Source organism: Sinohyriopsis cumingii, chromosome 19 (assembly GCF_028554795.1).
Source record: "Sinohyriopsis cumingii isolate HCF-2022 chromosome 19, ASM2855479v2, whole genome shotgun sequence".
Taxonomy (NCBI): Eukaryota; Metazoa; Mollusca; class Bivalvia; order Unionida; family Unionidae; genus Sinohyriopsis; species Sinohyriopsis cumingii.
Genome location: NC_142979.1, coordinates 48,663,841 through 48,679,609, shown reverse-complemented (window position 1 = coordinate 48,679,609; position 15,769 = coordinate 48,663,841). Strand labels below are relative to the sequence as shown.

At 36.3% G+C, this 15,769-nt stretch overlaps 1 protein-coding gene across 2 annotated transcripts in view; it reads left to right on the top strand.

Annotated features, from left to right (window-relative positions):
- The window catches only part of LOC149775662 (uncharacterized), a 66,578-nt gene that overhangs the window by 38,474 nt on the left and 12,335 nt on the right, over positions 1 to 15,769 (top strand). For both annotated transcript variants that reach the window (XM_089944394.1, XM_089944393.1), the window contains exons 7-11: positions 216 to 419; positions 3,151 to 3,211; positions 7,463 to 7,647; positions 8,961 to 9,101; positions 10,459 to 10,627. In XM_089944394.1, coding sequence (XP_089800520.1) covers positions 216 to 419; positions 3,151 to 3,211; positions 7,463 to 7,647; positions 8,961 to 9,101; positions 10,459 to 10,627 — 760 coding nt within the window. The remainder of the gene's footprint in view (positions 1 to 215; positions 420 to 3,150; positions 3,212 to 7,462; positions 7,648 to 8,960; positions 9,102 to 10,458; positions 10,628 to 15,769) is intronic.

Sequence of the window (15,769 nt, the reverse complement as noted above, 5' to 3'; positions counted from 1 at the left end):
TGGAACAAAAATAATGTTTTACTGGAACAGCAATTACATAGAAAGTGCTTGACCAAGACAAATTAGATTTATATGTCTACATGAATATGTAGAGGGCCATGTAACTTTTGTGTCAGTTATATGATACCAATTCATTTATTTTTACTTTGGTACTTTTATGGTCATGTTTTATAAACACAACAAAATTTAGTATCACCAATTTTGGTTACTTTCAGATCCAGTTCTGTCCTAGTCTTGGCTTCAGAACACCCCCCTACAACTTCCTCTAGTCAGTCTTCACCAGCAGTTAAACCTCGACATAAATCAGAGTCAGGTGCCTCCAGTTTACAGTTTAGTGCCAAGCCGTATGACGAAAATAGCTCACAGAGCTCACAAACCAGCAAAAGTCCTACGTTATCAACAAACTTAGATCAAAAAAGGTTTGGATCTTTATGTTGTCTGCCATAGTTTCTGCAATTGTGAGAGTGATAAATTAGAATCATTAATGGCTTTAGTTTTACAATAAAAGACTGCAGGAATCATTTGAATGTGTTGCACACAAGTATGCTTACCATTCATGGTTATATTTCTGTACAGTTAAATTTTCATGATGTCAGACTCTGCTGAGTATGTCACAACAAACACCATGCATAATTTTCTCCAAAACACAGTAGAGTCACTGGAACAGATTTGTGTTAGGGCAAATGCAAGTTTGGATTATTTTTGTTATTTATCATTTAGAGAAAATTATGAGGCAGTCAAAAGGTAAGAAAATAACAAAACTTGAATTTGTATTATCAGAATATTAAAAAAAATTGTAAATAGATAATCTGATCTAAACTCTTCTCTTGAAATACTTCAGGCCTTGTTTTAGGGCTAAAATTCTGCACTGCTCCCAATGCCAAACAGTGTAAATTTTCTTACTTTGCAGATCAAGCATTTTCCAGTTGAAGTCATTAAAAGTTGTTTTCTACTTCTATTGCTTCATGCATAAATATGTATAAGCTATTCAGTATTTTAAATCATCCAATTTCTCTCTATTTCTATCACACACATACACACCCATACACACATACATACCCATACACACATGCACACCCATACACACATACACACCCATACACACATACATACCCATACACACATACATACCCATACACACATACACACATGCACACACAGATTAACAAACACAGATTTGGTCAAAAACCCTAGTATTTTTTTTCACTGTAATGAAGCATTTTTCAGTCTCTAAATTTAGTCTCACAATATTGTGTGGCTCTATCTTCTTCACTCCGACATACACTATCATGCAAACACTACTCATGACTTTAACACTTTTTCTCATTGTAATGATAATTTATTTCATCTCTATTTCTGAGACGAAGCAAACTTTTGTAAAACTTATAAAATTTTAATTTTACAACTGAAATAAATAAAGTGAAATGTTGACCTTTGCTGAATCAATCCAGAACTGTTGTTGTCGTTGTTGTTGTTGTGGGGTTTAACGCCATTTTTCAGCACACGATAGGCTATGCATGGCGGCCAGTATTAATGGTGGAGGAAGAACCCGGGAAGAACCATCAACCCACGAGAAGCTACTGGCAAGCTTTCTCACTTACCCACATTGGCCAAATCCTAGACTGGAGAGAGCTTTAGACCACTCGGGGCCCCAATCCAGAACTGTAAATATGAAACAGATCTTGTGCATGTAAGAGATTTAAATACAAGGTAACCAAATCTATTAAATGTAGTAATCCTTTCCTTGTATTTTTCCTCAGTAGGCTTTACATGCAAAGATTCTCAATTTCATGGACATAAGGTCTTTGCTTTTAAATAGGCAGAAATATTTAAGTGTCAATTATTAGCAAAAATGTACTTTAATAGATTATTATCTTTGTATATCAGGCTAACTAAACCACATGTACATGAAAGTAGTCAAGAAACATAATTAAATAAAAATGATCCTAAATGTACGATTTGTTTGTTACAAGAGTGAGAAGAGGCACTAATTTCATTTTACAGGGACAACAGACCTGTTTTTATTAGAGTAATTGTAGAACACCTTTAAAGTATTTGACCAGGATGCTTTAGCTTTTCTGTTTAATTATGTATTAATTTTTTCAGATCTTCAGCTATTGTCTCATCTATATAAAACATAGTGAGTCTGACATAATCAATTGAAATCCCACTGGAGGACCAGAATTTAAAGAAAGGAACAAGGCTTTATGTAATTTCTGCCTGCAAATTCAGATCCAAATGGTTGGATTTCCCTGAAGCTTTGCTAAGTTTCTGCCCACAAATTTGACCATGATGATGGAATTCCCCTATCTCACATCAGTATGGATCTTATTAGTCTCAGTATGGGTCTCAAGTGGTCTAAAGCGCTCTTCGTTACGGATCATTGCCATCTCACCTCTGTCTGCGTGGGTTCGAGTGTAGGATTCAGCTAACATGGATATGTGAGAAAGCTTGCCAGTAGCTTCTTGTGGGTCAGTGGTTCTTCCTGGGGTTTTCCCGGGTTCTTCCTCCACCATTAATACTGGCTGCCATGCATAGCCTATTTTGTGCTGAAATATGGCGTTAAACCCCACAACAACAGCAATTAGTCTCAGTATGTTTACAAAGGTAAGATAATATTTTAAGATCTCAAAACAAAGGTTTTTTATGTCATTAGAAGGAGTATATCATGTTTAATGTACTGCCAAATAAGAACTGCTGTTTATAGGCCCGCAAACAGTTGGTATTGTCAATACTATAAAGGCAAGAAATATTACACAGTTTTATGTTAAGGATAATGATATTATTTAAAGTGTGCACCTGTGGATATTGGTATCACACATGCCTTTCTCGCATGGAGTGTCTGTATAACATATATGATAGGAATGAACTAAATAGTTGTCACTTTTGACATTTTTTCTGCAGAGTTCTTTTTTATTTCCTATAGCAGTCATTTATTTTGTGAGACAAATGGAAATGATGTGGACATGCTTTAAGTGAATTATTTAATATACATTGCAGGGTCGATTCTAGGATGTGCAATTGTTGGGTTCATATGCAGAAAATTTACCTTTCTCTGAAATGAAAGTGAGGGGGTAGATTCACGCCCTAAGTTTCAATTCTGAAATAGACCCTGCATTGTTACACAAACTTTATGTTGTCCATTTCCAGAGAGTCAGTGTCTTCGGATTCCAATTCAAGTACTTCCACAGAAAGATCTACAACAGCAAAGGTTGGTTCTTAGCATGCAGAGCAGTATTTTTTTGTGTGTAAACACAAACGTTTGTTACAAAACTGTATCTTCTTCTATTGCTTTGACTTTTAGTGATATATCTGGTGCTTATATATCACAGCTAGCATAGCATTTGATGAATATTAATGGAAGACCCATTTTTTTCCGGCATAATGATTTACATTACATTTATATAAGAATTCACATAAATTATTCAGGTGGGTATCTCCTTTCAGATTTTGTGAAAAATTGCTTAGATTAAAATGATATTTGCAGACCTTGATAACATGAGAGATCAGTTATTTTGAGCAGGTGAATGAATGGCTTTTACAAGTATAATTAGACAATTGCATATGCAATGGAAACCAGTACAAATTAGCTCCCTCTTCACAAGTCATTATTTGATTTTTTTCTGCAATGCATTATGGGTATGACTGGTGCTAGCTTCACCATTGCAAAACTTTTCATTGCGGGGTTGAAGTTGTGAAAGTAGTTACACCAACTATGGGAATAGGCCAACCATATTTGACCTCTGAACAGAGGTTCCACTAATAAAATTTGTTTTTGAGCAAATATCATACATCAGATACTATTTATTATTAGTAGTACTTATAGTATTATTATTGTTTTTGCTATTGTTACTTTTACTTGATTCAGTTTTAAAATCTAGAATAAATCTTAAGTCTATATTCCCCAAAATGTTCAGAGCATCTTAATATTGATTAGGGATAATTTGGGTGTATTTTCAAGTAGTTGGTGTAATTTCAGATTCAAAGAATTGACCATGCAAATTTATAATTCAGAAATTCTGGCGGTAAAGGGTTTAACTCTTAGATTTTTTTAAAAAGTTTCCTGTTGTCTATTTTTCATGAAGTATGTTTTTGCTTAAAAAGTATATGGTAAAAGATGGATAGCTTGATTGCTTGTATTTTGCACCTGGAACTAGCTGTCACATAAGTAATATGTCTGGTAGGCCAAGTCTAGAAAGTGTCAACCCAACAATTTACAGATCACATTCATTAAAAGACTTGTGTTCACTTTAAGTTGAAGTTGAAACATTGATCCCATCATGTATTTACTACCAAACATGCACACGTTTTTGTACTCAGCTTTGTGTTCTTCCAGAATTCAACAGAGTGTTCAGTGAAAATTTTAAACTAAAATATGAAATTGTGACTGTATTGTTGGTTCATTATCTGTTCTTATATTAAATGGAGTACCCAGATAAATTAAATCATTATTAAAATATTTCATTCAAATGTCAATTGATATTTAATGAAAATCCAGTATGTACATTATGAATATTTGTTTCTTTTCCTTTTACCACAAGGTAGTTTTATGCCTACAGATTTGTGCACACTTGTTTATACTAATATACAGATTTTCAAATTTTTCATTCTTTTTTTTTTACAATAATTACAATCCACCTATCCAACAGAAATGAACACTGTTAGAAAGCTGTATTTAATTTTTCACATAAACGTACAAAGCTCTTATCACAACCCCAAACTAACTAGTAAACACTAACTGAATTTTTTAAATAGGTCAGATTGCATAAACTAATACAAATTCTGAGTAAAAGTACTTCACAAGTAATCCTTTCCGATGAATATATTTATTAGTCATCAATGCTTCTCTTCTCCCTATTCACCAAAAATAATGGAAAGGTTATTATTAGCATCCAAGGAACTAAGCTAAATAAACAAACTTAATATAATCATTATTATATACTTTATATATTTTATAGTTTATATACTTTAAAGTTATATACTTTAACAACTTAGTGTTTAGTTTTATTCGTTTGTATTCTTAATTGAGGTATTTGTACTGGTTGTTGTTGTTGTTGTAGGGTTTAACGACATTTTTCAGCACACGATAGACTGTACATGGCAGTCAGTGAAAACCCCGGAAAGAACCACCAACCCATGAGAAGCTACTGGCAAGCTTTCTCACATACCCACATTAGCCAAATCCGAGACTCAAACCCACACAGACAGAGGTGAGATGTCAATGATCCATAATGGAGAGTGCTTCAGACCACTTGGCCACTCGGGACCCATTTGTACTGGTTATCCATGAAACTAAATACCTACAAATATGCAAGTCTTGGATTTGAGACCCATGAAAATAAATGATACTACACTACCTAGAGTATTTATCCCAGGAATGAATTTCTAGACATTATTGTGACTGTTTTCAAATTCCTAAAATGACAATGGAGAGATTAGCTAATTTAAAGGTACAGACAGATTGGAGTGTGGTCACAATAAGAAAGATAAGGCATGCTTACACATCAATTCAGATGACATGTCTGTACATAGATATTACCTTTCTTGGGAAAAGTAGTGCTTCTTTTGCATTTGTCATTATGCTTTTTTAATCCTTATAACAGTTCTAAAAAATGTTTGGCTTGGAAACATCTGGTCACCAGGCTGTTGACTTTTAGGGCAGATTTGACTGTAACATTCAGCCACTTTTGCCTTTTTTAAAATTGTCCACAATGACTCTCATAAATATTTGATTTGCACAGGAATTTCCACATTTACCATCATCTGTTGTAAATTATACTTCTAATTGAATTTGACATTCATTTGCCTGCTCAGAATAATTCAGTTCTCACATTATAATTTTTGGGTTTGTAGTTGTCATTTTTGTTTAATTAATTAATGAATTTTTTAAAATACAAAACTGGAAGGTTATACCTGTATGACCATGTTGATATAGACTACAGATAGGTGATATGTCATACTGTTCTTAATACGTAATTTCATTTTAATGAAAGCTGTTTTCATACAATCATTAGTTCAGATTATAACCAAATGATTAATAATAGCATGATATTTTATTAGGGTATTGGAGTAAGTATACATTGTTGTTTCATGTTTCACTAGAAAATAAACTTGTGTTACAGAGGGGACATTGGGGGGCCCTGAGTGGCCGAGTGGTCTAAAGCGCTCTCTGTTATGGATCACTGCCATCTCACCTCTGTCTGCGTGGGTTCGAGTCTTGGATTCAGCCAATGTGGGTATGTGAGAAAGCTTGCCAGTAGCTTCTCGTGGGTCAGTGGTTCTTTCCGGGTTTTCCTGGGTTCTTCCTCCACCAATAATACTGGCCGCCACGTATAGCCTATCGTGTGCTGAAATGGCATTAAACCCTACAACAACAACAACAACAACAACAACAGAGGGGACATCACATTATTTAAAACAGATATAAACCAGCCTATAGACTTTAAAACAGATGTAAACCAGCCTATAGATTTTAAAATACAGACAAACATAAACCAGCCTATAGATTTTAAAATATTAGAGTAACAAATTTACTGCTGCAAATTATCAGTTTGTAATTGATCATCATTTCCTGTATGTAGCCACTCAGATTGCTTATAGCACTGTGTAGTTCCGTTTTTACTCAAGGTATTTAACACATTGTGCGTGTGTGTGTGTGTGTGTGTTTTGGATTTTTAACATGGCCTTAAAAAAAAAATTAAAATCATATCACTAAGATGGCTGCAGTGTTACAGCTTATAGTGATGTTTAGCACTGGGGTATCATGCTGCAGATATGTAGCATCATGTTCCACCCAGTCACATTATCCTGACACCAGGCCAGCCAGTCCTAACACTATCCTCTTAATGCTGAGTGCCTAGGGAGGCAGCTGCTAGTACCGTTTTTATAAATCTTTGGTATAACTCAGTTGGGGTTCGAACCTGCGACCTCTATTTGCTAGTGTATAACATGCTCTTAATGATGCATGTGATGGACCCAGATTTGCCATTACATTACATGGCAGCATCAGTCTATAACTGTTTGAAGTGCTTTGACCCAGATTTGCCATTACAATACATAGTAGCATCAGAGTCTATAACTGTTTGATGTGCATTGACCCAGATTTGCCATTGCAGTACATAGCAGCAGAGCAGAGTTTATATGGTCTGAAGAGCACTGACTCAGATTTTCCATCACATAACATGCCAGCAGATCATAGCACTGTTTAACGACCATGGACCCAGATCTGCAACTACATGACATGACAGCAAATCAGGGTCTATACTGTTTTCTTGAAGAGCCAGTGTTTCATGCAGTAGCAGATCTGGGTCCCTCTTTGCAGTTGAATGGAGGTTATGCATAAATAAATACATTGTATCCCTATTTTGAAAGCTATTTGATACATTTTCAGTTAATTTTTTCAGAAAATAGGATTCCATTTGCGGTTTTAAAATTTTTAAATGAATTTATGTTTTTTCTTCAGAAAAGAGGCCCCCGTTCACTCTTTGATAGCTGTTTGAAATCTGGGACGTCATGCATTAAATACATTGAGCTTGAGAGGCAGGTCGATGGAAACCTCAGCTTTGTACTAAACATCAACAGTCGAGGTCATGTGACAGTGAAATCCGTATCAGACGTAGTACAGGGGAAACTTCAGGAAGGAGACAGGTATGTCTTTCAAGATGGACAAAGGAAAATAGCCATCATAAAAAGTCAGATACAGAGTTTCTGCTTTGATTTTTTTTTTGTCTTGCCAGCATAGCATAGGTGAGACATATAGATCATTTTTTGAATGGCTTTGTTGTTGTAATCGTATCGTTTTTGTATTTAGCAAAGGGTACCACTTAGCAAGGGCAAAAGTATATCACTGTGATCTACTTTTAATATTACCACAATTGCATTCAACCTTTACATTTAACATAGTTACTCTGACACCTGTGTATGTGCAGTTATGAAATTTGATAGGTATATTCATGTTAGAGGTTACTACACATCACATTTTGAATGGAGGTCATTGTGATCTACTTTGTATGTTTCACTGATTGCATTAAGATTTGCATTTAGCTAGTTTCTCTGACACTGCTGTATGTACATTTATGAAACTGGACCCGGTGGATTTATATTGGAGGGTACTACTCACTAAACAACTAGGTTGCACTGCCAGTTTTTCCAGTGCTTATTTTAAGTTTGTTTATTTAGCTTAGTTCCCTGGATGCTGATGTGTGTACACTTGTTCCTGTTTTGTGATCAGTGCGTGGAATGACTTTTAGTTGTGTTCGGATATAATTTGAGAGGAATTATATATTTGTTTTAATTATTCAGTGTAATTACAAAGTGCTCATTAAAGACGATTATTGGAATTCATTTGGAACATTCTGTACTTTTGGACTTTTAGTAGAATATTTAGGATCGTTTGGGATTTAATTCATAATACTGTATGTATCTTGAATTTTCACTTTGTATTCTTGGGAAATAAGTTATTTGCTGATGTTGCTGAACTTATTGGTTTTGCTTCTTTTTGTAACATAGTTTAAAAACATAGAGTCGTGACAAAACATACTGAGAATTCCTGTCATAATACCATCTGTACTCACTTATAGAGTTGTGACAAAACATACTGAGAATTTCTGTTATAATACCGTCTGTACTCACTTACAGAGCCGTGACGAAACATACTGAGAATTTCTGTTATAATACCATCTGTACTCAATTATAAGTTGAGACTACTGTAAACAACATAGACTCGGATTATCTGTCGCCAAACAAAAACCTACATTGACCCATTTCTGCCTACACATTATGCAGTTGCAGACCTGGGCCTGTGCAGTTTGCAGTTTGACTCGACTTACAAGCAGGTATATTTGGTAACAATAATATTCATGGCTTACATGCTTACGTTAACTATGTTTTACTTTATTTGTGAATCCATGTCTAAAAGCAGACAATCTTTGTTGTTCATTATTTAATCATTGTATATTAAGGATCATAGAGGTCAATGGCAAAGTACTGGGTAACCTGTCTCTGGTCCAGGAAGATGTGGAAACTAGTCTGCAGATGTTACTGGACCGCCAGGAAAGCATGCAGCTTGTCGTTGTCAGGAATATTGATAAGCAGAATGGCAGGTAAGTGTATATTTGCAGCAGTACAAAAGTGCCCATAAATATGGATCAAATTGTAACCTGTGATGCATTTCTACAGACAACCCTAAATCATATCCCAAACTGTTACGCACCTCTGCAGACCACCTTAAATCATATCCCTAACTGGTATGCACCTTTACAGACCACCCTAAATCATATCCCAAACTATTATGCACCTCTATAGACCACCCTAAATCATATCCGAAACTATTATGCATATCTACAGACCACCCTAAATCATATCTCAAATTATTATGCACCTTTACAGACCACCCTAAATCGTATCCCAAACTATTATGCAATTTACAGACCACCCTAAATCATATCCCAAACTATTATGCACCCCTACAGACCACCCAAAATCATATCCCAAACTATTATGCATCTCTACAGACCATCCTAAATCATATCCCAAACTATTATGCATCTCTACAGACCACCCTAAGTCATATCACAAACTATTATGCACCTCTACAGACCATCCTAAATCATATCCCAAACTATTATGCATCTCTACAGACACCCTAAATCATATCCCAAACTATTATGTACCTTTACAGACCACCCTAAATCATATCCCAAACTATTAAGCACCCCTTCAGACCACCCTGAATCATATCCCAAACTATTATGCATCTCTACAGACCACCCTAAATCATATCCCAAACTATTATGCATCTCTACAGACCATCCTAAATCATATTCAAAACTATTATGCATCTCTACAGACCATCCTAAATCATGTCCGAAACTATTATGCATCTCTACAGACCACCCTAAATCATATCCCAAACTATTATGCACCTCTACAGACCATCCTAAATCATATCCCAAATTATTATGCATCTCTAAAACCATCCTAAATCATATCACAAACTATTATGCATCTCTACAGACCACCCTAAATCATATCCCAAACTATTATGCACCTTTACAGACCATCCTAAATCATATCCAAAACTATTATGCACCTCTACAGACCAAGCTAAATCATATCCCAAACTATTATGCACCTCTACAGACCAAGCTAAATCATATCCCAAACTATTATGCACCTTTACAGGCCACCCTAAATCATATCTCAAACTATTATGCACCTCTACAGACCACCCTAAATCATATCCCAGACAGTTCTGCAGGACTACCTTAAATCATAAACCAAAGTTTGAAATTTTTGCCTTAAAAGGTATGGGATTAATTTTGCATTATTGCACATTCACATGTCCAAACATCAAAGACAACTTAATTTCCACCTTTTCTTTGAAAAGTATGGGCATATTATTCTCAGTAATTTCTCTTCTAAGATGTGTGTATCTGACAGCACACATTTATCTTACAGTATCCCAGAGTCTGAGAACATTGAAAACATCAACAGTGATGAATGGCGTTGGAATAAAATGCGGTCTCTTTTGGTTCAGATGATGAATGAAGACACAGAGTCAGGCTTGAAAGAGTTGGAAATTTCTGTGCAGAAGGATCAGGTGGTCACTGACAGATACACACTACAGGTATTTTTCATACTACATTCAACATAATAACTGTATATTATGAGGTTAGGGCTTACCATAAAGAGTGCCCAGAGATGATGTCTTAAATAGTATCCAAGTCACTAGAAGAATTAGATTCCTTTGCCTCTTTTGAGAGCTGCCGATTTTTGAAGATTCATTTGCTCACCCAGTTTTGTCTTGCCCAATGAAATGCATGTTGTGAAGTCATTTTAATATCAGAAATACATTACCTGTCATATTCCTATTGACATCCAGTTTGTATCAATTAATTTTTATTAAATAAAATTAATTTAATTATTTATTTTTATTATTTCCAAATTTTGAAGATTGGTGTTATATTCCCTTCAAGTCCAGAATTTCTTTGACGTTTTTTCTTCTTCTATCAATATTTTGAATAGATCTGGTTGGATGGTACATTGACTAATATTACATGATGGCTCTTAGATGATTTTTGTGGGACTCACAGCCATTATCATAAGTAGTAAGTTTTGGTGGTTTCACACCACTTATTATCATCAATACTATATCAACAGATAATGTATTGCTGGTGTTAAATTTAAATTTAAATCCCAGAGAATAAGGGATCCTTCTCTGGGCCTAAAGGGGGCTCAAAAGGAGAACAGTTCGTCATTAAAGAAGAATACTCCTAGGTCCCAGGAGGATATGGTATCTTTCACTTTATGATCATAAGGCCATTGGACCCCTGATGGTTGATCTTACTCAGTGTTTCAGTCCATGGTCCCTCCCAAGGAAGGAAATACTTGGTTGAAGAGTAAGAGTGGTCCCCCAGTGATGAGGGAGGAACAGCACCCTTGCCAAACTCTTAGCCTATTGATGGTAACAAGTAGATCAAGCCAACTTAAAAAGGGAGAGCAGCATTCTCGCTCAGTAAGTTCTGAGGAGGGCTCCACTATAAGATCAGAGTTTCTTGACCAAACATTGACCTGTGACTGGACATTGAACACCAGTCACCAGGACATTGCATCAGTAGAGGAACCTACTCGAGTAACACAGAGGATATTTTCTGCACAACAGCCCACAGATTCTCCAGCTTCATGGTTGGCTCATCTTATTTGGTTGTATTTTTTTGCCAGGACAAGTTTTTGAGCCAATTGCATCACTCAGGCCAGGAAATGGTCTGAAATTGCCCAGCCATTGGTTTGGATCCTCATATTTCTAATTGTATCAGGTATTTTGAGTTGCAGAGACCTGTTTCTTATTGACTAATGCATGGGTGGATTCTCTTGTGCATGTTGTGGTTTTTATCAACCCTTTCCATGAACCATCTCAAAAGCAGCTTTGTGTGGTAAAATTCCACTCTCAGTAGAGGTCTCCAGTCGCAGACATATTTCTACTACAGATGATCAGCATTGACTATTATTCCCAACTTAGGATTTACAGTTCTGTTTGGCCACTTCTAAAGGGAGAAGAAAGTGTACGATATCTGCTGATATTTTGGCATCCATCATTTCCAGGCAGATTGTCCTCACAATCAATAGAGTTAATCAATTCCTTACTAGGATCAACCTCACTGGTGTGCTTAGTATCATATAAGCATACATGTCGGACATATCCATAGTAGACTCAATGCCCTAGCCAGTTCATCATCAAAGATAAACCAGCTGCTTCATATTGAGTGGTCTGTCTTTGTCTTCCACTGATGGGTCCAGGTGATGTTAGACCTGTTCATGACAAGGTGGAAAAAATACCCCCACCCTACAATCATCTATCCTTTCCAGACAGATGGGCCTTCAAAGCCCATTTCATTTAGCTTCAAGGGGATATGGGAATATGCCTTCCCTTCAGCAAGACTAATACTAAAACTAATCCTGGATGAATGAACAGCTCGTTCTGGAAACAAAAAAATTATAGCAGCCCTAATGCTGCTTAAGCAGCTGAGGTTGCTGTTATCCATCCACATCTGGAGAAACTCCTCCTTCATGCCTCACTCTTGTCATTGATGTTCCATGAGAAAAGAAGTTTATGTTTCTGTTTTGGACAAAATCATGACAGTTTAGATGGCCTCCCCTTTGAAGGTATATTAGGGTAAGTGGCATGTTTTTACCAGCTGGTGTTATTATAATAATATCTCTATACTCTCAGCCTCTGTTTCTCAGTTGGTAACTTCCTTCTTTTCCTCTTTAAGGACAAGAGGCTAGCCCCTACCATAATGAATATATACTATTACATAGGCTGCAAGAAGGAGAGGATGACATTTGCTGCAAGAAGGAGAGGATGACATAGGCTGCAAGAAGGAGAGGATGACATAGTTTGCAAGAAGGAGAGGATGACATAGGCTGCAAGAAGGAGACGATGACAGGCTGCAAGAAGGAGAGGATGACATTGGCTGCAAGAAGGAGAGGATGACATTGGCTGCAAGAAGGAGAGAATGACATTGGCTGCAGGAAGGTGAGGATGACATTGGCTGCAAGAAGGAGACATTGGCTACAAGAAAGAGAGGATGATATTGGCTGCAGGAAGGAGAGGATGACATTGGCTGCAAGAAGGAGACGATGACATTGGCTGCAAGAAGGAGAGGATGACGTAAGTTGCAAGAAGGAGAGGATGACATTTGCTGCAAAAAGGAGAGGATGACATTGACTGCAAGTAGGAGAGGATGAGATAGGCTGCAAGAGGATCCTTTTTGATTGTGTCCAGTTTTGACATTTGTATGCCGCACTTTGTTCTCCATGTTCCCAAAATAGAGCCCTCCTTGGGTCTTGATGTGGCTCAAACAGTTATCATACAAGACTGATTGTACTAACTTGAGCTTCATAGACGAGTGAGCTACATATGCTATCTATGGATTCAAACTACATATAGTTCTATTTCGACAGCACAGTCATACTATTGATGCAATCTGGATTTGCTTCTAAGAACAGGTTACTGCAGTAAGCAATCAACAAATCACTATTTGACCTCATTCCTGGTAATTGCTGTCATTTGCTATCTGAGGCACATGGATAATGACCACATTGGCCGTCAAAGCAAGACGTAAACTTACATGTGCTGGCCTCTTAGTTTAAGGGGGTTATGAAGATTTTGGTTCATGAAATACGAGCAGTATCCATGAGCCAGGTCCTCAGACATAGTCTCCAGTTTGAGACAGTGTGGAGTCAGTTGGCTGGCATGCTGAGTCTACTTTCTCTAGCTTCAATTTTTGAGACAAGCATTCATGAAGGAGAGAGCTGAATCTTCCTGAGCCACTGATAAGCTGCCCAAACAATTACTATGCCCCATTCATGACAGCACAACCTTAGCCTCAGGCATTACTATGCAACTTTGTGCATATATAAACACATTATCTTCCGTTATGCTGCCTTCACGTTAGGAGAGATTTATCCTTCAAGGTAACATGCTCAAGCATATCTTCTTCCACTTACCTATTTTCCTAATTTTAAGGTAAATATTTTAATACATTGTTTTACCATACTTACCTCATCACATTACTCTCAATCCCTCCCACCTTTCTCCACAAATGTGAGCATCTTGTTACAAGTCCTGCTCAAGTTTAAACTAGTAACAATCTTGTTACGTTTGGCTGCCTATCAAGAACAGGGGAGTTAACCTGTAAGGGTTACTTCCCTTGATCCACATGATGTATATAAAGGAAAAATGTTTTCTAATCTTTCAGGGAGGGCTGGATACAGTTTACTAAAAGAATTCCTTTCCATGTTTTATTTATATATATATATATATATATATATATATATATATATATATATATATATATATATATATATATATATATCCAAAACTCCACAGAAAGCCTTACTGACCCATGCAGTTGAAAGTAGAATTAAAAATGTTTATTTGATGGTAAACTTTTCATAATAACTACTATACATGTGAGATCTCAGTTGTAGTGGTTAATCTAGGTAAGTACTGATGCATGAACTGTGCTTAACAATGGACATCTACCACTTTAAGGCTACTCAGAGCCTGGTAATTCCTACTCAGTACAACCTGGGCTTCTAAGGTGTCAGCAATGATAACAGCTCCCAAAGCAGATTTTGTGAACAATGATTTGGAGCAAAAAATAGCAAAAAAGCTATTTCTGGTTTTTACCAACTCATTATTGTACCTTTGCTTGGATATCACAGAATGTGAGATTTACTGCCCTGATCACCCATAGCTTTCACTGCAGTATACATTGTTAACACAAAAAGACCCAGATCTGCCAGTACACCATGCAGCAGCAGATTTTGGTCTGTTATTTATGCTAGTGCACATATGGTGGTTCCTCGCTAGTAAGTATTTCAGTATGTTTTTGCCCACCTTATAATATGAATATGAATTTAGTTTTGTAATTGCTACTTAATTACTATTATAATTCATATCCTATGAGAACCAATTGTAGTGTGATTCACAGCATTCAATACAATTTTTTTGTCTTCTAAAGCACTAAAGCACTATCGCTACACAGCCATGTTGGAACATCCCTCAGTGTATAACTTCACCTCTTATATTGCAGCTTTCTGTTACGGCATTCATACATATTATTATATGGGGAGAGATTTGTACCTGGCATAAAAGTATCATAAAGGGAGAGATTTGTATCTGGCATAAAAGTATTATCAAGGGAGAGATTTGTACCTGGCATAAAAGCTACCTTTATAGACTCTCTTAACCAAAGCATTGATAAATAAAAATCTTGTTAGTGACCACCTGAGAAGTCATTTGGTTTTTTTTCTTCTTCAGGGATGGTTGTTTACAAAATGTTTGATTATGCACTGAGGAGACCACAACTCACACTTTTGTTTTGTACCATATTTAAGAATGTAAGATAGCTTTGGCTTCACAGTCCACATTGAGCTTACATCACCTAAATTAGATTATAGAACACCTAGTTTTTTGTTGTATTGAGTTGGGAATCTTTATAGATTTTCCTTGTAAAAAGATATATTTGTGAAGAAAATGTCTATTATGCAAGAATATTCCTAATTCTGGTTCAAGGAGAGTGTAGTTTGTATGAGACAATTCATTAAGGCAAGCCTTGAAAAATGGAGTTTTGTTCTATTTGTCTAAAAAAAACAGAGCTTGGAGCATGAAGCAAGGCATAGTAGAAACATATTGTGGTCATACAGCAACCAGCTGCATATGAAATTTGAAAAACTAGGGTAAAACTTGGGCCAGTGGTGT